Below are 24,631 nucleotides of genomic sequence, written 5' to 3'. Positions count from 1 at the left end.
ACCCACAGGTACAACACAGAGACATGATGCTAACCCACAGGTACAACACACAGACATGATGCTAACCCACAGGTACAACACACAGACATGATGCTAACCCACAACACACAGAGACATGATGCTAACCCACAGGTACAACACACAGACATGATGCTAACCCACAGGTACAACACACAGACATGATGCTAACCCACAACAACACAGGATGCTAACCCACACACACAGACATGATGCTAACCCACAGGTACAACACACAGACATGATGCTAACCCACAACACACAGACATGACAACCCACAGGTACAGACATGATGCTAACCCACAGGTACAACACACAGACATGATGCTAACCCACAGGTACAACACACAGACATGATGCTACAACACACAGACATGATGCTAACCCACAGGTACAACACACAGACATGATGCTAACCCACAGGTACAACACACAGACATGATGCTAACCCACAGGTACAACACACAGACATGATGCTAAACACACAGACATGATGCTAACCCACAGGTACAACACACAGACATGATGCTAACCCACAGGTACAACACACAGACATGATGCTAACCCACAGGTACAACACACAGACATGATGCTAACCCACAGGTACAACACACAGACATGATGCTAACCCACAGGTACAACACACAGACATGATGCTAACCCACAGGTACAACACACAGACATGATGCTAACCCACAGGTACAACACACAGACATGATGCTAACCCACAGGTACAACACACAGACATGATGCTAACCCACAGGTGACAACACACAGACATGATGCTAACCCACAGGTACAACACACAGACATGATGCTAACCCACAGGTACACAGACATGTGCTAACCCACAGGTACAACACACAGACATGATGCTAACCCACAGGTACAACACACAGACATGATGCTAACCCACAGGTACAACACACAGACATGATGCTAACCCACAGGTACAACACACAGACATGATGCTAACCCACAGGTACAACACACAGACATGATGCTAACCCACAGGTACAACACACAGACATGATGCTAACCCATACAACACACAGACATGATGCTAACCCACAGGTACAACACACAGACATGATGCTAACCCACACAACACACAGACATGATGCTAACCCACAGGTACAACACACAGACATGATGCTAACCCACAGGTACAACACACAGACATGATGCTAACCCACAGGTACAACACACAGACATGATGCTAACCCACAGGTACAACACACAGACATGATGCTAACCCACAGGTACAACACAGACATGATGCTAACTAACCCAGGTACAACACACAGACATGATGCTAACCCACAGGTACAACACACAGACATGATGCTAACCCACAGGTACAACACACAGACATGATGCTAACCCACAGGTACAACACACAGACATGATGCTAACCAACACAGACATGATGCTAACCCACAACACACAGACATGATGCTAACCCACAGGTACAACACACAGACATGATGCTAACCCACAGGTACAGACATGATGCTAACCCACAGGTACAACACACAGACATGATGCTAACCCACAGGTACAACACACAGACATGATGCATGATGCTAACCCACAGGTACAACACACAGACATGATGCTAACCCACAGGTACAACACACAGACATGATGCTAACCCACAGGTACAACACACAGACATGATGCTAACCCACAGGTACAACACACAGACATGATGCTAACCCACAGGTACAACACACAGACATGATGCTAACCCACAGGTACAACACACAGACATGATGCTAACCCACACAGGTGATGCTAACCCACAGGTACAACACACAGACATGATGCTAACCCACAGGTACAACACACAGACATGATGCTAACCCACAGGTACAACACACAGACATGATGCTAACCCACAGGTACAACACACAGACATGATGCTAACCCACAGGTACAACACACAGACATGATGCTAACCCACAGGTACAACACACAGACATGATGCTAACCCACAGGTACAACACACAGACATGATGCTAACCCACAGGTACAACACACAGACATGATGCTAACCCACAGGTACAACACACAGACATGATGCTAACCCACAGGTACAACACACAGACATGATGCTAACCCACAGGTACAACACACAGACATGATGCTAACCCACAGGTACAACACACAGACATGATGCTAACCCACAGGTACAACACACAGACATGATGCTAACACACACACAGACATGATGCTAACCCACAGGTACAACACACAGACATGATGCTAACCCACAGGTACAACACACAGACATGATGCTAACCCACAGGTACAACACACAGACATGATGCTAACCCACAACACACAGACATGATGCTAACCCACAACACACAGACATGATGCTAACCCACAGGTACAACACACAGACATGATGCTAACCCACAGGTACAACACACAGACATGATGCTAACCCACAGGTACAACACACAGACATGATGCTAACCCACAGGTACAACACACAGACATGATGCTAACCCACAGGATGCTAACAACACACAGACATGATGCTAACCCACAGGTACAACACAGACATGATGCTAACCCACAGGTACAACACACAGACATGATGCTAACCCACAACACACAGACATGATGCTAACCCACAGGTACAACACACAGACATGATGCTAACCCACAGGTACAACACACAGACATGATGCTAACCCACAGGTACAACACACAGACATGATGCTAACCCACAGGTACAACACACAGACATGATGCTAACCCACAGGTTCTACAACACACAGACATGATGCTAACCCACAGGTACAACACAGGACATGATGCTACACAGACACAGACATGATGCTAACCCACAGGTACAACACACAGACATGATGCTAACCCACAGGTACAACACACAGACATGATGCTAACCCACAGGTACAACACACAGACATGACATAACCCACAACAACCACAGACATGATGCTAACCCACAGGTACACACAGACATGATGCTAACCCACAGGTACAACACACAGACATGATGCTAACCCACAGGTACAACACACAGACATGATGCTAACCCACAGGTACAACACACAGACATGATGCTAACCCACAGGTACAACACACAGACATGATGCTAACCCACAGGTACAACACACAGACATGATGCTAACCCACAGGTACAACACACAGACATGATGCTAACCCACAGGTACAACACACAGACATGATGCTAACCCACAGGTACAACACACAGACATGATGCTAACCCACAGGTACAACACACAGACATGATGCTAACCCACAGGTACAACACACAGACATGATGCTAACCCACAGACATGATGTACAACACAACACAGACATGATGCTAACCCACAGGTACAACACACAGACATGATGCTAACCCACAGGTACACACAGACATGATGCTAACCCACAGGTACAACACAGACATGATGCAACCCACAGGTACAACACACAGACATGATGCTAACCCACAGGTACAACACACAGACATGATGCTAACCCACAGGTACACACAGACATGATGCTAACCCACAGGTACAACACACAGACATGATGCTAACCCACAGGTACACACACAGACATGATGCTAACCCACAGGTACAACACACAGACATGATGCTAACCCACAGGTACAACACACAGACATGATGCTAACCCACAGGTACAACACACAGACATGATGCTAACCCACAACACACAGACATGATGCTAACCCACAGGTACAACACACAGACATGATGCTAACCCACAGGTACAACACACAGACATGATGCTAACCCACAACACACAGACATGATGCTAACCCACAACACACAGACATGATGCTAACCCACAACACACAGACATGATGCTAACCCACAGGTACAACACACAGACATGATGCTAACCCACAGGTACAACACACAGACATGATGCTAACCCACAGGTACAACACACAGTCATGATGCTAACCCACAGGTACAACACAGAGACATGATGCTAACCCACAACACACAGACATGATGCTAACCCACAGGTACAACACACAGACATGACGCTAACCCACAGGTACAACACACAGTCATGATGCTAACCCACAGGTACAACACACAGACATGATGCTAACCCACAGGTACAACACACAGACATGATGCTAACCCACAGGTACAACACACAGACATGATGCTAACCCACAGGTACAACACACAGACATGATGCAACCCACAGGTACAACACACAGACATGATGCTAACCCACAGGTACAACACAGACATGATGCTAACCCACAGGTACAACACACAGACATGATGCTAACCCACAACACACAGACATGATGCTAACCCACAGGTACAACACACAGTCATGATGCTAACCCACAGGTACAACACACAGACATGATGCTAACCCACAGGTACAACACACAGACATGATGCTAACCCACAGGTACAACACACAGACATGATGCTAACCCACAGGTACAGTAGGACTTCTATACAACACACAGACATGATGCTAACCCACAGGTACAACACACAGACATGATGCTAACCCACAGGTACAACACACAGACATGATGCTAACCCACAGGTACAACACACAGACATGATGCTAACCCACAGGTACAACACTTCTACAACACACAGACATGATGCTAACCCACAGGTACAACACACAGACATGATGCTAACCCACAGGTACAACACACAGACATGATGCTAACCCACAACACACAGACATGATGCTAACCCACAGGTACAACACACAGACATGATGCTAACCCACAGGTACAACACACAGACATGATGCTAACCCACAGGTACAATGATGCTAACCCACACAGACATGATGCTAACCCACAGGTACACAGAGACTAACAACACACAGACATGATGCTAACCCACAGGTACAACACACAGACATGATGCTAACCCACAGGTACACACACAGACATGATGCTAACCCACAGGTACAACACACAGACATGATGCATGATGCACAGAATGATGCTAACCCACAGGTACAACACACAGACATGATGACATGATGCTAACCCACAGGTACAACACACAGACATGATGCTAACCCACAGGTACAACACACAGACATGCTAACCCACAGGTGCTAAGACATGATGCCAGACATGATGCAGGTACAACACACAGACATGATGCTAACCCACAGGTACAACACACAGACATGATGGTACACACACAGGTGCTAACCCACAGGTACAACACAGACATGATGCTAACCCACAGGTACAACACACAGACATGATGCTAACCCACAGGTACAACACACAGACATGATGCTAACCCACAGGTACAACACACAGACATGATGCTAACCCACAGGTACAACACACAGACATGATGCTAACAACACACAGACATGATGCTAACCCACAGGTACAACACAGACATGATGCTAACCCACAGGTACAACACACAGACATGATGCTAACCCACAGGTACAACACACAGACATGATGCTAACCCACAGGTACAACACACAGACATGATGCTAACCCACAGGTACAACAACCCACAACAGACATGATGCTAACCCACAGGTACAACACACAGACATGATGCTAACCCACAGGTACAACACACAGACATGATGCTAACCCACAGGTACAACACACAGACATGATGCTAACCCACAACACACAGACATGATGTAACCCACAGGTACAACACACAGACACAACACAACACACAGACATGATGCTAACCCACAGGTACAACACACAGACATGATGCTAACCCACAACACACAGACATGATGCTAACCCACAGGTACAACACACAGACATGATGCTAACCCACAACACACAGACATGATGCTAACCCACAGGTACAACACACAGACATGATGCTAACCCACAGGTACAACACACAGACATGATGCTAACCCACAGGTACAACACACAGACATGATGCTAACCCACAGGTACAACACAGACATGATGCTAACCCACAGGTACAACACAGTCATGATGCTAACCCACAGGTACAACACACAGACATGATGCTAACCCACAACAACACAGAGACATGATGCTAACAACACACAGAGACATGATGCTAACCCACAGGTACAACACACAGACATGATGCTAACCCACAGGTAAACACACAGACATGATGCTAACCCACAGGTACAACACACAGACATGATGCTAACCCACAGGTACAACACACAGACATGATGCTAACCCACAGGTACAACACACAGACATGATGCTAACCCACAGGTACAACACACAGACATGATGCTAACCCACAGGTACACAGACATGATGCTAACCCACAGGTACAACACACAGACATGATGCTAACCCACAGGTAACCCACAACACACAGACATGATGCTAACCCACAGGTACAACACACAGACATGATGCTAACCCACAGGTACAACACACAGACATGATGCTAACCCACAGGTACACACAGACATGATGACTGATGCAACCCACAACACACAGACATGATGCTAACCCAACCACACAGGTACAACACACAGACATGATGCTAACCCACAGGTACAACACAGACATGATGCTAACCCACAGGTACAACACACAGACATGATGCTAACCCACAGGTACAGAGATGACTTGCTAACCCACAGGTACAACACAGAGACATGATGCTAACCCACAGGTACAACACACAGACATGATGCTAACCCACAGGTACAACACACAGACATGATGCTAACCCACAGGTACAACACATGATGCTAACAACAACACACAGACATGATGCTAACCCACAGGTACAACACACAGACATGATGCTAACCCACAGGTACAACACACAGACATGATGCTAACCCACAGGTACAACACACAGACATGATGCTAACCCACAGGTACAACACACAGACATGATGCTAACCCACAGGTACAACACACAGACATGATGCTAACCCACAACACACAGACATGATGCTACAACACACACACAGACATGATGCTAACCCACAGGTACAACACACAGACATGATGCTAACCCACAGGTACAACCCACAACACACAGACATGATGCTAACCCACAGGTACAACACACAGACATGATGCTAACCCACAACACACAGACATGATGCTAACCCACAGGTACAACACACAGACATGATGCTAACCCACAGGTACAACACACAGACATGATGCTAACCCACAGGTACAACACACAGACATGATGCTAACCCACAGGTACAACACACAGACATGATGCTAACCCACACACAGGTACATGATGCTAACCCACAGACATGGTACCCACACACAGACATGATGCTAACCCACAGGTACAACACACAGACATGATGCTAACCCACAGGTACAACACACAGACATGATGCTAACCCACAGGTACAACACACAGACATGATGCTAACCCACAACACACAGGATACAACACACAGACATGATGCTAACCCACAGGTACAACACACAGACATGATGCTAACCCACAGGTACAACACAGACATGATGCTAACCCACAGGTACAACACACAGACATGATGCTAACCCAGGTACAACACACAGACATGATGCTAACACAGGTACAACACACAGACATGATGCTAACCCACAGGTACAACACACAGACATGATGCTAACCCACAGGTACACAGACATGATGCACACAGACATGATGCTAACCCACAGGTACAACACACAGACATGATGCTAACCCACAGGTACAACACACAGACATGATGCTAACCCACAGGTACAACACACAGACATGATGCTAACCCACAGGTACAACACACAGACATGATGCTAACCCACAGGTACAACACACAGACATGATGCTAACCCACAGGTACAACACACAGACATGATGCTAACCCACAGGTACAACACACAGACATGATGCTAACCCACAGGTACAACACACAGACATGATGCTAACCCACAGGTACAACACACAGACATGATGCTAACCCACAGGTACAACACACAGACATGATGCTAACCCACAGGTACAACACAGACATGATGCTAACCCACAGGTACAACACACAGACATGATGCTAACCCACAGGTACAACACACAGACATGATGCAACCCACAGGTACAACACAGATGATGCTAACCCACAGGTACAACACACAGACATGATGCTAACCCACAGGTACAACACACAGACATGATGCTAACCCACAGACATGATGCTAACAAGGTACAACACAGACATGATGCTAACCATGATGCTAACCCACAGGTACAACACACAGACATGATGCTAACCCACAGGTACAACACACAGACATGATGCTAACCCACAGGTACAACACACAGACATGATGCTAACCCACAGGTACAACACACAGACATGATGCTAACCCACAGGTACAACACACAGTACATGATGCTACACAGGTACAACACACAGTCATGATGCTAACCCACAGGTACAACACACAGACATGATGCTAACACACAGGTACAACACACAGACATGATGCTAACCCACAGGTACAACACACAGACATGATGCTAACCCACAGGTACAACACACAGACATGATGCTAACCCACACACAGACATGATGCTAACCCACAGGTACAACACACAGACATGATGCTAACCCACAACCCACAGGATACAACACACAGAGTCATGATGCTAACCCACAGGTACAACACACAGACATGATGCTAACCCACAGGTACAACACACAGACATGATGCTAACCCACAGGTACAACACACAGACATGATGCTAACCCACAGGTACAACACACAGACATGATGCTAACCCACAGGTACAACACACAGACATGATGCTAACCCACAGGTACAACACACAGACATGATGCTAACCCACAGGTACAACACACAGACATGATGCTAACCCACAGGTACAACACACAGACATGATGCTAACCCACAGGTACAACACACAGACATGATGCTAACCCACAGGTACAACACAGGATGCTAACAGGTACAACACACAGACATGATGCTAACCCACAGGTACAACACACAGACATGATGCTAACCCACAGGTACAACACACAGACATGATGCTAACCCACAGGTACAACACACAGACATGATGCTAACCCACAGGTACAACACACAGACATGATGCTAACCCACAGGTACAACACACAGACATGATGCTAACCCACAGGTACAACACACAGACATGATGCTAACCCACAGGTACAACACACAGACATGATGCTAACCCACAGGTACAACACACAGACATGATGCTAACCCACAGGTACAACACACAGACATGATGCTAACCCACAACACACAGACATGATGCTAACCCACAGGTACAACACACAGACATGATGCTAACCCACAGGTACAACACACAGACATGATGCTAACCCACAGGTACAGTATGATGCTAACCCACAACATGATGCTAACCCACAGGTACAACACACAGACATGATGCTAACCCACAGGTACAACACACAGACATGATGCTAACCCACAGGTACACACAACACACAGACATGATGCTAACCCACAGGTACAACACACAGACATGATGCTAACCCACAGGTACAACACACAGACATGATGCTAACCCACAGGTACAACACACAGACATGATGCTAACCCACAGGTACAACACACAGACATGATGCTAAACCACAGGTACAGTAGGACTTCTATACAACACACAGACATGACGCTAACCCACAGGTACAACACACAGACATGATGCTAACCCACAGGTACAACACACAGACATGATGCTAACCCACAGGTACAACACACAGACATGACGCTAACCCACAGGTACAACACACAGACATGATGCTAACCCACAGGTACAACACACAGACATGATGCTAACCCACAACACACAGACATGACGCTAACCCACAGGTACAACACACAGACATGATGCTAACCCACAGGTACAGTAGGACTTCTATACAACACACAGACATGATGCTAACCCACAACACACAGACATGATGCTAACCCACAGGTACAACACACAGACATGATGCTAACCCACAGGTACAGTAGGACTTCTATACAACACACAGACATGATGCTAACCCACAACACACAGACATGATAACCACAACACACAGACATGATGCTAACCCACAACACACAGACATGATGCTAACCCACAGGTACAACACACAGACATGATGCTAAACCACAGGTACAGTAGGACTTCTATACAACACACAGACATGATGCTAAACCACAGGTACAGTAGGACTTCTATACAACACACAGACATGATGCTAACCCACAGGTACAACACACAGACATGATGCTAACCCACAGGTAAAACTCACATAGGAACATAAAGTTACTGAGATACCCACCACAGTACCGGCGATACAAATGATGTGTTTGTGTGTTTCTCTCCCAGGTCTCTCGAGCAGCTGCTGGTCTCTCTCCAGTGGGGTCGACAGCAGACCTACTACCCCAGTGGGCAGCCACTCAGCACGGGAGAACTAGCCCTGGCCAATCACAAGCTGGCGGACGCCATCAACTCCCGCCTGCTGGGGAAGGTTGGGCCAGTAGGGAGCAGCAGTGGAACCGGGCTGGGGAAAGGAAGACAGGTCTCAGAGCTCCCTAACACCTCACACACGCCTGCTGAGAAGATGGCTGAGAAGGTAGGAAGTGGAGTGGGACCCCCCCCAGCAGGACTCTCACACTGGCCTCTATCCAGAAACAACCCACTCACTCTTTCTGTCTTTCTCTCCTCCTTCCCATCCCCCCCCCATGTCTTTCTCTCCTCCTTCCCATCCCCCCTGTGTCTTTCTCTCCTCCTTCTCCCCCCCACTCCCTTCTCAGGTGTTGAAGATCCTGGACCCTATTTCCTGTTCAGACAACGGGGAAGAGCCCTCCCCCCTCTCTATCTCTGACTCCTCCCCCTCGGCCTTCCTGACCAATAAGAAGAGCATCGGCCGGTTCCACCCTTACACTCGCTACGAGAACATCACCTTCAACTGCTGCGAGCGCTGCAGCGGAGACATCCTGGTCCTCTAGGGGTCAGAGGGCAGGGGTCGTGACCTTTAACCTGGACAGTTCGACGCAGGCCGCTGCGAGGAACACCAGCCGGCTCTCCCTCCGTCAGAGGGCAGGGGTCGTGACCTTTAACCTGGACAGGCTCTCCCTCCGTCGAAACCGTCTGGTTTCACAGCGGCCTCAGAGCCGAGGACTTGACTGGAAGCACGGCAGAAGCTGACGAAACAACCGCTGATTTTAATTGGCTGATCTCTCTCTCCAGTCTGTCACCGTCTCATAACTCTTAGAACCTCCCCACGACATTGTGGGCTTCAGAACGTGAGCAGAGCAAGTGATTTAAACAAGGAAGTGAGTTCGGAGAATCTGAAAGTATTCCATCTTAGAATCAATTGGGCTTCCCAAAAAGAATATGGTCAAAGTCGGACCACGGACGGCCGAGTGTCTGTGGGGTTCTGGTCCTTCCTTGTACTTGATGAATTGGTGAATTGAGGTTACTGATTAGTAAGCAACTACCTTCACCTGGTTGTCTAGGTTACTGATTAGTAAGCAACTCCCCTCACCTGGTTGTCTAGGTTACTGATTAGTAAGCAACTACCTTCACCTGGTTGTCTAGGTAACTTATTAGTAAGGAACTCCCCTCACCTGGTTGTCTAGGTTACTAATTAGTAAGCAACTCCCTTCACCTGGTTGTCTAGGTTACTAATTAGTAAGGAACTCCCCTCACCTGGTTGTCTAGGTTACTGATTAGTAAGCAACTACCTTCACCTGGTTGTCTAGGTTACTAATTAGTAAGGAACTCTCCTCACCTGGTTGTCTAGGTTACTGATTAGTAAGCAACTACCTTCACCTGGTTGTCTAGGTTACTGATTAGTAAGCAACTCCCCTCACCTGGTTGTCTAGGTTACTGATTAGTAAGCAACTACCTTCACCTGGTTGTCTAGGTAACTTATTAGTAAGGAACTCCCCTCACCTGGTTGTCTAGGTTACTAATTAGTAAGCAACTCCCTTCACCTGGTTGTCTAGGTTACTAATTAGTAAGGAACTCCCCTCACCTGGTTGTCTAGGTTACTGATTAGTAAGCAACTATCTTCACCTGGTTGTCTAGGTAACTTATTAGTAAGGAACTTCCCTCACCTGGTTGTCTAGGTTACTAATTAGTAAGCAACTCCCTTCACCTGGTTGTCTAGGTTACTAATTAGTAAGCAACTACCTTCACCTGGTTGTCTAGGTAACTAATTAGTAAGGAACTCCCCTCACCTGGTTGTCTAGGTTACTGATTAGTAAGCAACTACCTTCACCTGGTTGTCTAGGTAACTAATTAGTAAGGAACTCCCCTCACCTGGTTGTCTAGGTTACTAATTAGTAAGGAACTGCCCTCACCTGGTTGTCTAGGCTACTAATTAGTAAGGAACTGCCCTCACCTGGTTGTCTAGGTAACTAATTAGTAAGGAACTGCCTTCACCTGGTTGTCTAGGCTACTAATTAGTAAGGAACTGCCCTCACCTGGTTGTCTAGGTTACTAATTAGTAAGGATCTGCCCTCACCTGGTTGTCTAGGCTACTAATTAGTAAGGATCTGCCCTCACCTGGTTGTCTAGGCTACTAATTAGTAAGGAACTCCCCTCACCTGGTTGTCTAGGCTACTAATTAGTAAGCAACTACCTTCACCTGGTTGTCCAGGCTACTAATTAGTAAGGAACTGCCCTCACCTGGTTGTCTAGGTTACTAATTAGTAAGGAACTGCCCTCACCTGGTTGTCTAGGCTACTAATTAGTAAGGAACTGCCCTCACCTGGTTGTCTAGGTTACTAATTAGTAAGGAACTCCCCTCACCTGGTTGTCTAGGCTACTAATTAGTAAGCAACTACCTTCACCTGGTTGTCTAGGTAACTAATTAGTAAGGAACTGCCCTCACCTGGTTGTCTAGGTTACTAATTAGGAAGGAACTTGCCCATCTCTCTAACCACTAGACTACCAGCCTTCCAAGCAGTATGATTGATTCACCATCAGGTTTTTTTTTTATTCTGAGTGTTATATTTATTGAGTCGATCTGATGAGTATTGTAGATGTGTGGAAACAGGAGAGGCAGGGCTGTGGTCAGAGGATGTTTCTGACAGACAGAAGGTTGTAGATGTGTGGAAACAGGAGAGGCAGGGCTGTGGTCAGAGGATGTTTCTGACAGACAGAAGGTTGTAGATGTGTGGAAACAGGAGAGGCAGGGCTGTGGTCAGAGGATGTTGCTGACAGACAGAAGGTTGTAGATGTGTGGAAACAGGAGAGGCAGGGCTGTGGTCAGAGGATGTTTCTGACAGACAGGAGGTTGTAGATGTGTGGAAACAGGAGAGGCAGGGCTGTGGTCAGAGGATGTTTCTGACAGACAGAAGGTTTGTAGATGTGTGGAAACAGGAGAGGCAGGGCTGTGGGGGGGCAGGGCTGTTGGGGGGGCAGGGATGTGGGAAGGCAGGGCTGTGGTCAGAGGATGTTTCTGACAGACAGGTTTTTAGTTGAGAGGTAAAAGGTTCCCTACGTATTCAAGGTGTTTCTGTTCTGTTTGAATCTGGATTCTTTGCAGAGAGGAAGTGACCCGGAGATGTTGCTGTATCGGCCGTTTGCACTGGGAGGAGGCAGAAAGGCATCGTTTCTGCTGTCCAATGAGATTCGAGCAGAAATCATCTGATACCCAATGATATTAGATCTATATTTGTGTGGAATAATTCAGGAAGTCTTCACACCCCTTGACTTTGTCCACATTTTGTTGTGTTACAGCCTGAATTTAAAATGGATTAAATTCATTGTGTTTGTCCTCAGTACTCTATAATGTCAACGTGGATTATGTTTTCAGAAATGTTTACAAATTAATTAAAAAATGAAAAGCTGAAATGTCGAGTCAATAAGGGAAAAGGGGGAAACCTGGTCAGTTGGAAAAGGGGGATATCTAGTCAGTTGGAAAAGGGGGGATACCTAGTCAGTTGGAAAAGGGGGATACCTAGTCAGTTGGAAAGGGGGATACCTAGTCAGTTACCTAGTCAGTTGGAAAGGGGGATACCTAGTCAGTTGGAAAGGGGGATACCTAGTCAGTTGGAAAGGGGGATACCTAGTCAGTTGGTCAAGGGGGGGATACCTAGTCAGTTGGAAAGGGGGATACCTAGTCAGTTGGAAAGGGGGATACCTAGTCAGTTACCTAGTCAGTTGGAAAAGGGGGATACCTAGTCAGTTGGAAAAGGGGGATACCTAGTCAGTTGGAAAGGGGGATACCTAGTCAGTTGGAAAAGGGGATACCTAGTCAGTTGGAAAAGGGGGATACCTAGTCAGTTGGAAAAGGGGGATACCTAGTCAGCTGGAAAGGGGGATACCTAGTCAGTTACCTAGTCAGTTGGAAAAGGGGGATACCTAGTCAGTTGGAAAGGGGGATACCTAGTCAGTTGGAAAGGGGGATACCTAGTCAGTTGGAAAAGGGGATACCTTGGAGTCAGTTGGAAAAGGGGGATACCTAGTCAGTTGGAAAAGGGGGATACCTAGTCAGCTGGAAAGGGGGATACCTAGTCAGTTACCTAGTCAGTTGGAAAGGGGGATACCTAGTCAGTTGGAAAGGGGGATACCTAGTCAGTTGGAAAGGGGGATACCTAGTCAGTTGGAAAGGGGGATACCTAGTCATACCTAGTCAGTTGGAAAGGGGGATACCTAGTCAGTTGGAAAGGGGGATACCTAGGGGAAAGGGGGGATACCTAGTCAGTTGGAAAAGGGGGATACCTAGTCAGTTGGAAAAGGGGGATACCTAGTCAGTTGGAAAAGGGGGATCAGTTGGAAAAGGGGGATACCTAGTCAGTTGGAAAAGGGGGATACCTAGTCAGTTGGAAAGGGAAAGGGGGGATACCTGGCCAGTTGGAAAGGGGGGATACCTAGTCAGTTGGAAAGGGGGTACCTAGTCAGTTGGAAAGGGGGGATACCTAGTCAGTTGGAAAGGGGGCTACCTAGTCAGTTGGAAAGGGGGGATACCTGGTCAGTTGGAAAGGGGGGATACCTAGTCAGTTGTACAGCTGAATGCATTCAACTGAAATGTGTCTTTCGCATTCACCCCTCTGAATCAGAGAGGTGCGGCTGGAGCATTCAACCCCTCTGAATCAGAGAGGAGCGGCTGGAGCATTCAACCCCTCTGAATCAGAGAGGTGCGGCTGGAGCATTCAACCCCTCTGAATCAGAGAGGTGCGGCTGGAGCTGCCATAATCGACATCCACGTCTTCGGTGCCCAGGGAACAGTGGGTTAACTGGTCTAGGAACAGTGGGTTAACTGGTCTAGGAACAGTGGGTTAACTGGTCTAGGAACAGTGGGTTAACTGGTCTAGGAACAGTGGGTTAACTAGTCTAGGAACAGTGGGTTAACTGGTCTAGGAACAGTGGGTTAACTGGTCTAGGAACAGTGGGTTAACTGGTCTAGGAACAGTGGGTTAACTGGTCTAGGAACAGTGGGTTAACAGTGGGTTAACTGGCCTAGGAACAGTGGGTTAACTGGTCTAGGAACAGTGGGTTAACTGGTCTAGGAACAGTGGGTTAACTGGTCTAGGAACAGTGGGTTAACTGGTCTAGGAACAGTGGGTTAACTGGTCTAGGAACAGTGGGTTAACTGGCCTAGGAACAGTGGGTTAACTGGTCTAGGAACAGTGGGTTAACTGGTCTAGGAACAGTGGGTTAACTGGTCTAGGAACAGTGGGTTAACTGCCTTGTTCAGGGAACAGTGGGTTAACTGGTTCAGGGGAACAGTGGGTTAACTGGTCTAGGAACAGTGGGTTAACTGGTCTAGGAACAGTGGGTTAACTGCCTTGTTCAGGGGAACAGTGGGTTAACTGCCTTGTTCAGGGGAACAGTGGGTTAACTGCCTTGCTCAGGGGAACAGTGAGTTAACTGCCTCGCTCAGGGGAACAGTGAGTTAACTGCCTCGCTCAGGGGAACAGTGGGTTAACTGCCTTGTTCAGGGGAACAGTGGGTTAACTGCCTTGTTCAGGGGAACAGTGGGTTAACTGCCTTGTTCAGGGGAACAGTGGGTTAACTGCCTTGTTCAGGGAACAGTGGGTTAACTGCCTTGTTTAACAGGGAGCAGTGGGTTAACTGCCTTGTTCAGGGAACAGTGGGTTAACTGCCTTGTTCAGGGAACAGTGGGTTAACTGCCTTGTTCAGGGGAACAGTGGGTTAACTGCCTTGTTCAGGGGAACAGTGGGTTAACTGCCTTGTTCAGGGGAACAGTGGGTTAACTGCCTTGTTCAGGGGAGCAGTGGGGTTAACTGCCTTGTTCAGGGGAACAGTGGGTTAACTGCCTTGTTCAGGGGAACAGTTGGGTTAACTGCCTTGTTCAGGGGAACAGTGGGTTAACTGCCTCACCCAATACACCCAGTCACTACAAAGATACAGGCGTCCTTCTTAACTCAGTTGCCGGAGAGGAAGGAAACCGCTCAGGGATTTTACCATGAGGTCAATGGTGACTTTAAAACAGCTACAGAGTTTATTGGCTGTGAAAGGAGAGAACTGAGGATGGATCAACAACATCGTAGTTAATCCACAACCTAAATGACAGAGTGAAATGAAGGAAGCCTGAACAGAATAACAAATATTCCAAAACATGCATCCTGTTTGCAACAAGGCACTAAAGTAATACTGCAAAAAAAATGTGGTAAAGAAATTAACTTCTTGTCCTGAATACAAAGTGTTATGTTTAGGGAAATCCAATACAACACATTACTGAGTACCACTCTCCATATTTTCAAGCATAGTGGTGGCCGCATCATGTTATGGGTATGCTTGTAATCGTTAAGGACTGGGGAGTTTTTCAGGATAAAAAAAATAAAAGACTAAACAGAAGAATGAAACTAAGCACAGAAAGAATTCACCTTTCAGAGGAAAAACCTGGCTCAGTCTGGGAGAGGAGTTCCACCAGACACTGGGAAAATCTACACTGGGAGAGAGTTCACCTTTCATCAGGACAATAAACCTAAAACACAAGGTCAAAATCTACACTGGGAGTTCCTTTTCATCAGGACAAGAAACCGTGAATGTTCTACTGAGTTCCTTACCAAGAAGACCGTGGAGTTACTGCTGAACTAAATTTACTTCACAATCTATGTCAAGACCTGAAAATAGTTGAGTAGCAATGATCAACAACCAATTTGACAGACAGGTGCTTGAAGAATTTTGAAAAGAATAAATGGGCAAATGTTGCACAATCCAGGTGTGGAAAGCTCTTAAGAGATTTACCCAGAAAGCCTTGCAGCTTTAATCGCTGCCAAAGGTGCTTATCGAAAGTATTGACCATTAAGGTTTTCACTTTGTCATTATGGGGTATTGTGTGTAGATGGGTGAGAATTATTCACGCTCTGGCAAATTGGTTGTTGATCATTGCTAGACAGCCATTTTCTTTTTTAGGTCTTTCCATAGATGTTCAAGTAGGTTTAAGTCTAAACTATCTAGTCAGGAACATCCACTGTCTTGGTCGCAACTCTAGTGTAGATTTCATCTTGTGTTTTAAGGTGTGAAAACATTTTCAGCTAATTTCTTTTTTCGACACGTTTGCTAAAATTTCTCAACACATTTTCACCTTGTCATTATGGAGTATTGTGTGTAGATGGGTGAGATAAAAATATATATATATAAATTGAATCCATTTTGATTTCAGGGTCAAAAGGTTCAAAGGTTATGACTACTGTACTTTCTGAAGGCACTGTATCTCCCCGATGAAGAACCTGAAAACATTTCACTTTTAACGAAACGAAAGTAGTATGAAAGTATAAATAAGAATGTTTTTGGGGGGAGGTTCGCGGTTGTTTTTTTGGGGGTTCACGGTTGTTTTGGGGGGTTCACGGTTGTTTTTTGGGGGGTTCACGGTTGTTGTTGGGGGTTCACACGGTTGTTGTTGGGGGTTCACGGTTGTTGTTGGGGGGTTCACGGTTGTTGTTGGGGGTTGGGGGGTTCACGGTTGTTGTTGGGGGGTTCACGGTTGTTGTTGGGGGTTGTTGGGGGGTTCACGGTTGTTGTTGTTGGGGGTTCACGGTTGTTGTTGGGGGTTCACGGTTGTTGTTGGGGGTTGTTGGGGGTTCACGGTTGTTGTTGGGGGGTTGTTGTTGGTTGTTGTTGGGGTTCACGTTAGTTGTTGTTGTTGGGGGTTGGGGGGGTTCACGGTTGTTGTTGGGGGGTTCACGGTTGTTGTTGGGGGGGTTCACGGTTGTTGTTGGGGGGGTTCACGGTTGTTGTTGGGGGGGGTTCACGGTTGTTGTTGTTGACCATTTTCACTTTGTAAAGATTTTTCTAAATTCCTTCATGTCAGAGAACAAAATTAAAGATGAGTTGAATCTATTTACTGTTTAGAGTGAGAATCTGTCCATCTCATATCGCTTGAATACAGGATGAATGGGTTAAACAGGAGTACATGGTTTTTAACTTAATACTGTAGTTCAGCTAGACAATATAATGACATGAACATTTTGTGGTTAAATATACTGAACAAAAATATATAAATGCAAACCATTTCAAAGATTTTACTGAGTTACAGTTTATTAGGAAATCAATCAATTGAAATAAATTCATTAGGGCCCTAATCTATGGATTTCACAGGACTAGGCAGGGGCTCAGCCACTGGGGGGCCAGACCCACCCACCCACTGGGGGCCAGACCCACCCACCCACTGGGAGCCAGACCCACCCACCCACTGGGGAGCCAGACCCACCCACCCACTGGGGGGCCAGACCCACCCACCCACTGGGGAGCCAGACCCACCCACCCACTGGGGGGCCAGACCCACCCAGACCTACCCACCCACTGGGGAGCCAGACCCACCCACCCACTGGGGAGCCAGACCCACCCACTGGGGAGCCAGACCCACCCACCCACTGGGGAGCCAGACCCACCCACCCACTGGGGGCCAGACCCACCCACCCACTGGGGAGCCAGACCCACCCAGACCTACCCACCCACTGGGGAGCCAGACCCACCCACCCACTGGGGAGCCAGACCCACCCACCCACTGGGGGAGCCAGACCCACCCACCCACTGGGGAGCCAGACCCACCCACCCACTGGGGAGCCAGACCCACCCACCCACTGGGGAGCCAGACCCACCCACCCACTGGGGGGCCAGACCCACCCACCCACTGGGGAGCCAGACCCACCCACTGGGGAGCCAGACCCACCCACTGCGGAGCCAGACCCACCCACTGGGGAGCCAGACCCACTCACTGGGGAGCCAGACCCACCCACTGGGGAGCCAGACCCACTCACTGGGGAGCCAGACCCACCCACTGGGGAGCCAGACCCACCCACTGGGAGCCAGACCCACCCACTGGGGAGCCAGACCCACTCACTGGGGAGCCAGACCCACTCACTGGGAGCCAGACCCACCCACTGGGGAGCCAGACCCACTCACTGGGGAGCCAGACCCACTCACTGGGGAGCCAGACCCACTCACTGGGGAGCCAGACCCACTCACTGGGGAGCCAGACCCACCCACTGGGGAGCCAGGCCCACTCACTGGGGAGCCAGACCCACTCACTGGGGAGCCAGACCCACTCACTGGGGAGCCAGACCCACCCACTGGGGAGCCAGGCCCACTCACTGGGGAGCCAGGCCCACTCACTGGGGAGCCAGACCCACTCACTGGGGAGCCAGACCCACTCACTGGGGAGCCAGACCCACTCACTGGGGAGCCAGACCCACTCACTGGGGAGCCAGGCCCACTCACTGGGGAGCCAGACCCACTCACTGGGGAGCCAGACCCACTCACTGGGGAGCCAGACCCACTCACCCACTGGGGAGCCAGACCCACCCACTGGGGAGCCAGACCCACCCACCGGGGAGCCAGACCCACTCACTGGGGAGCCAGACCCACTCACCCACTGGGGAGCCAGACCCACTCACTGGGGAGCCAGACCCACCCACTGGGGAGCCAGACCCACCCACTGGGGAGCCAGACCCACCCACTGGGGAGCCAGACCCACCCACTGGGGAGCCAGACCCACCCACTGGGGAGCCAGACCCACCCACTGGGGAGCCAGACCCACCCACTGGGGAGCCAGACCCACTCACTGGGGAGCCAGACCCACCCACTGGGGAGCCAGACCCACCCACTGGGGAGCCAGACCCACCCACTGCAGAGCCAGACCCACTCACTGGGGAGCCAGACCCACTCACTGGGGAGCCAGACCCACCCACTGGGGAGCCAGACCCACCCACTGGGGAGCCAGACCCACTCACTGGGGAGCCAGACCCACTCACTGGGGAGCCAGGCCCACTCACTGGGGAGCCAGACCCACTCACTGGGGAGCCAGACCCACCCACTGGGGAGCCAGGCCCACTCACTGGGGAGCCAGGCCCACTCACTGGGGAGCCAGACCCACTCACTGGGGAGCCAGACCCACTCACTGGGGAGCCAGACCCAGCCACTGGGGAGCCAGGCCCACTCACTGGGGAGCCAGGCCCACTCACTGGGGAGCCAGACCCACTCACTGGGGAGCCAGACCCACTCACTGGGGAGCCAGACCCACCCACTGGGGAGCCAGACCCACCCACTGCGGAGCCAGACCCACTCACTGGGGAGCCAGACCCACCCACTGGGAGCCAGACCCACTCACTGGGGAGCCAGACCCACCCACTGCAGAGCCAGACCCACTCACTGGGGAGCCAGACCCACCCACTGGGGAGCCAGACCCACTCACTGGGGAGCCAGACCCACCCAATCAGAAAGAGCTTTTCCCCACAAAATTGCTATACTACAGATATAAAAACTCCCCCTGCAGGTGAAGAAGCCGGATGAGGAGGTCCTGGGCTGGCGTGGTTACACCTGGTCTGTGGTTGTGAGGCCGGTTAGACGCACGGAGGGAGCGATGTTGGAGGCAGTTTATGGTCGAGAAATTAAACATTGAAATCTCATGCAACAGCTCTGGTGGATCGTTACACAGGTGCACCTTGTGCTGGGGTACAATAAAAGGCCACTTTGGCAACGGCTCTGGTGGACATTCCTGCAGTCAGCATGCCAACTGCACGCTCCCTCAGTCCTCTTTAAGAGGTTTTGTCACACAACACAATGCCACAGATGTCTCAAGTTTTGAGGGAGCGTTGCAATTGGCATGTTGACTGCAGGACTGTACACCTGGAGCCGTTGCCAAAGTGGCCTTTTATTGTACCCCAGCACAAGGTGCACCTGTGTAACGACCATGCTGTTTAATCCGCTTCCACCTGTCAAGTGGATGGATCGTCATGACAAATAATAAATGCTCACTAACAGGGATGTAAAACAAAAATGTGTGCAAAAACATTTTTGAGAGAAATAAGCTTTTTGTACATGTGGAAAATGTTCTGGATCCTTTTATTTCAGCTCATAATACACTTCACATGTTGCGTTTATATATATATATTTTTCCTCGGTGTACATCGACACGAAGTAGCAAATACGCCAAAGATTCCAAACAATCAAACAGTCTCACTGAGTTGCTGATCAAAAAATGTTTCTGTTCAAAATGTTTCTGTTCATGGTCCACCTGGAGCTGTTGCCGAACTGGCCTTTTATTGTACCCCAGCACAAGGCGCACCTGTGTAACGATCGCGCTGTTTTAATCAGCGTCTTGATATGCCGCACCTGTCAAGTGTTCCAAGGCATTTAGAAATGCTTTTCATCAGTTCATCTCTGAATCTATTAACACAACAGGGTGAAACTGAAGAACACTCAGAGGAGAAATGTCTGAATATTTGGCCCAATAAGGCTACTCTTCCTCCTGCAATTTCTTCCCGCTCTTGGCTGTACTGTTCCGATCCTCCATCTTGGTTTTTAGTGATGTCCGTACCCTGGTGGTGGTCTGTGTGTTCTGTCTGTTCTCTGCATCCCCTGTAGGTACTGCTTCCTTACTGACTGCTACCGTGTCTCTGCTACTGAATACACTGTCCTTATGTCTGCTAGTGGATCCTCTCTCTCTGACCACACCATTCATCTGTTTCTGTCTCCACTCCTCCATACTATCTCTGTCTCTGGTCCTGACTGCTCTGTCACTGTCTCCGGTCCTGACTGCTCTGTCACTGTCTCCTCTGTCTCTGGTCCTGACTGCTCTGTCACTGTCTCCTCTGTCTCCAGTCCTGACTGCTCTGTCACTCTGTCTCCAGTCCTGACTGCTCTGTCACTGTCTCCTCTGTCTCCAGTCCTGACTGCTCTGTCACTGTCTCCTCTGTCTCCAGTCCTGACTGCTCTGTCACTGTCTCCTCTGTCTCTGGTCCTGACTGCTCTGTCACTGTCTGTCTCCTCTGTCACTGTCTCCAGTCCTGACTGCTCTGTCACTGTCTCCTCTGTCACTGTCTCCTCTGTCTCCAGTCCTGACTGCTCTGTCACTGTCTCCTTCTCTGTCCCCATTCCTAATTGCTCTGTCACTGTCCCCACTCTTCAATACACTGTCTCTTCTACTAAATGCCCTCTCTCTGTCCCCACTTCTGAATGTTCTATCACAGTCTCTGTCCCCAGCCCTGAACCCTGTGTCTCCAGCCCTGAACCCTGTGTCCCCAGCCCTGAACCCTGTGTCTCCAGCCCTGAACCCTGTGTCCCCAGCCCTGAACCCTGTGTCCCCAGCCCTGAACCCTGTGTCCCCAGCCCTGAACCCTCTGTCCCCAGCCCTGAACCCTGTGTCTCCCCCTCTGGTTCTGCCACTAAACCTCCTGTCCTTATCTGAGCCTCTGTCTCTGTCCTGGTAGAATCCATCATGTTTCCTCTTGGGTACGTGCTCCAGCGCCTCCTCCCACCTCCCACTCTCCTTCAGTGTCAGCAAGATGCGTATCATCTGATCCAGGGTCAGGTTCTTGGCCCCCGTCTCCCATTGGAGGAAGTCGTCAAGCGGCAGACGGGCCGTATTCAGCTTCAGACGCTTGGCGTTGGCCAGGGAGAGCCCTGATTGGATGGAGCGGTCTACCATGGAGCCCACGATGTAGACCTTAGAGTTGTCGAAGGTACGGAGGACGTTGGGGGAGTCAGCCGTCAGGTAGACCAGGTCGTCCCGGGGGAACAGGTCCACGTGACGTTGCTCTGTGGAGGTGATGAGGAGACGCTCCCAGGCCTCGGCGCCGTAGCGTTTAACCAGCTCCCTGCGGTAACCCCCGTCCGGCTGCAAGTTACAGAAGTGTAGGTGGAAGGGGTCCGGGGCTCGGCGGTTCCACCCCTCCACCTCCATCAGCTGGGACGCCGTGTTCTCCACCTCCCGACGCGTCATCTGCTGTTCGTAGGACATATCGAACACCAGCGGCTGGCCGAACACCATGGCCTGGGCCGACCTCCACCCCAGCAGCTTGTCCAGGGAACGACCCCAGAACTGGAGAAGGAAAGTGTTCCTCAGTTCCCCCTCCTCTCCTCTCACACCGCCAGGCCTGATCCTATCGTCCTCCAGAAACCTCTCGCTCCTCTCTGCCTTCTTCTTCTCCTGTTTCTGCTTGTGGTTGTTCTTGTGGCCCTCCTTGATGGCCAGGTATTTCAGGTACTTCTTCTTGGAGGACTTGGTTTGGAACTCGGCCAGGATCCCCAGCTCCTCGTCAGTCATGATCTCTGGCACCAGCTTCCCAGCCTGACGCCACATCACTACCAGCTCTCTGGTGGCCTCCAGTGGGGAGACCTCCTCCTGCCCTGCTACACCTCCTCCTGGCCCTGAAGGAGCAGCACCACCACCTCCCTCCTCACCTCCCTGTTTCTCCTCCTCTGGGACCTGAAACCTCATCACAGATTTCCATATGTCCAGGTCCAGTTTCTCTTCAGTCTGATCTTCTTTAGACTGAGGGAGGGGTACATCTTTTCTTAGTATGGCCCCAGTATAGAGAGGCCGGCTTAGGGGTGCAGAGTGGTGGGGTGGGAGAAGGCAGGTGAGTGGTAGCTGTTTATTTGCGACAGTGGTTAACAGCGGGAGACGCCGCCGCAGCTCGTTCAAAAGCGGTGGGGTGATAAACCTCATCATTTCAATGGTTTGATGATACATGCATATGGAGTCAATATGTTGACACTCACGTCGTTATATTTAAAGTTCCAGAACTGTCCATCAGGAGAGGAGGAAATACCGTTCGACGTGCAGACAAGATAGAAAGCGACTGTGTTTATGTTTCATAATCACGAGAAGAAGAAAAAAATCATACAAACTGCAATTAAGGTCCACTCTCAACAAGGACAGAATGGATCAAATAATCGTGGTAATATTCCATCGAATGTCTTACATTTGTGTCAGTCTGAATTCAATTTGACATCCGTGCTCATCGATTTTTTTTTTTGAAAGGTCACGTTGTAAACGTGTGCAACGCCATTATTCAGTCGTGCTGATGCAAGTGCAAAAAATATTTGTTCCGGGATTAATGTTCTGGGCATAACAATTTGTACAGAAGACTGTCTCACATTTCACCAATCATACAAAAAAAATATGTTATTTTCCCACGTCAATACATAGTAAACAACGTTTAATGCAAGAGACAATTTGGAACCGGAAATTACCCTAAACTACCAACTGAGTTTAAACTTCCTGCTCAATGGTTCGTATATAAACTAGGTGACTGATAGGGGGCGCTGTGTTGAAGCCACAGTGCCTCCATCTTGACACTCCCCCACCGTTGTAAAGCATATTTTGGAAGCTA

The 24,631-nt window shown here is 49.2% G+C and overlaps 2 protein-coding genes across 3 annotated transcripts in view; one reads left to right on the top strand and one right to left on the bottom strand.

The window, feature by feature from the left end:
* Positions 1-13,895, top strand: part of blzf1 (basic leucine zipper nuclear factor 1) — a 28,026-nt gene extending 14,131 nt beyond the window's left edge. The window contains exons 4-6 of the mRNA XM_065015933.1: positions 6,664-6,695; positions 10,416-10,662; positions 10,844-13,895. Of these exons, the coding sequence (XP_064872005.1) occupies positions 6,664-6,695; positions 10,416-10,662; positions 10,844-11,038 (474 nt within the window). The 3' untranslated portion in view covers positions 11,039-13,895. The remainder of the gene's footprint in view (positions 1-6,663; positions 6,696-10,415; positions 10,663-10,843) is intronic.
* Positions 13,896-21,339: 7,444 nt separating this feature from the next.
* Positions 21,340-24,307, bottom strand: trmt10c (tRNA methyltransferase 10C, mitochondrial RNase P subunit). Of its 2 annotated transcripts, XM_065015931.1 has the most exons (2): positions 22,290-23,988; positions 21,340-22,049 (listed from the first exon to the last, which is right to left on the bottom strand). In XM_065015931.1, exons 1-2 carry the CDS (start codon positions 23,986-23,988, stop codon positions 21,751-21,753), a joined length of 1,998 nt encoding a protein of 665 aa, XP_064872003.1. In that variant the 3' UTR covers positions 21,340-21,750. The 2 variants fall into 2 exon arrangements, with proteins under 2 accessions (XP_064872003.1, XP_029513091.2); XM_029657231.2 differs by lacking the exon at positions 21,340-22,049 and having other exon boundaries at positions 22,093-24,307.
* Positions 24,308-24,631: the final 324 nt, after the last annotated feature.

The sequence above is a fragment of the Oncorhynchus nerka genome, unplaced genomic scaffold (assembly GCF_034236695.1).
Source record: "Oncorhynchus nerka isolate Pitt River unplaced genomic scaffold, Oner_Uvic_2.0 unplaced_scaffold_1207, whole genome shotgun sequence".
NCBI lineage: Eukaryota > Metazoa > Chordata > Actinopteri > Salmoniformes > Salmonidae > Oncorhynchus > Oncorhynchus nerka.
The sequence above is the reverse complement of the archived record's forward strand: the minus strand, read 5'-3'. Positions and strand labels throughout refer to the sequence as shown.

Coding starts and splice junctions, on each gene's coding strand:
- trmt10c (XM_065015931.1), bottom strand. CDS start 23,988: ATGTATCATCAAACCATTGAAATGATGAGGTTTATCACCCCACCGCTT. Junction 22,050..22,289: donor AGCAGTCAGGACTGGAGACA/GTGACAGAGGAG, acceptor GTGACAGAGCAG/TCAGGACCGGAGACAGTGAC.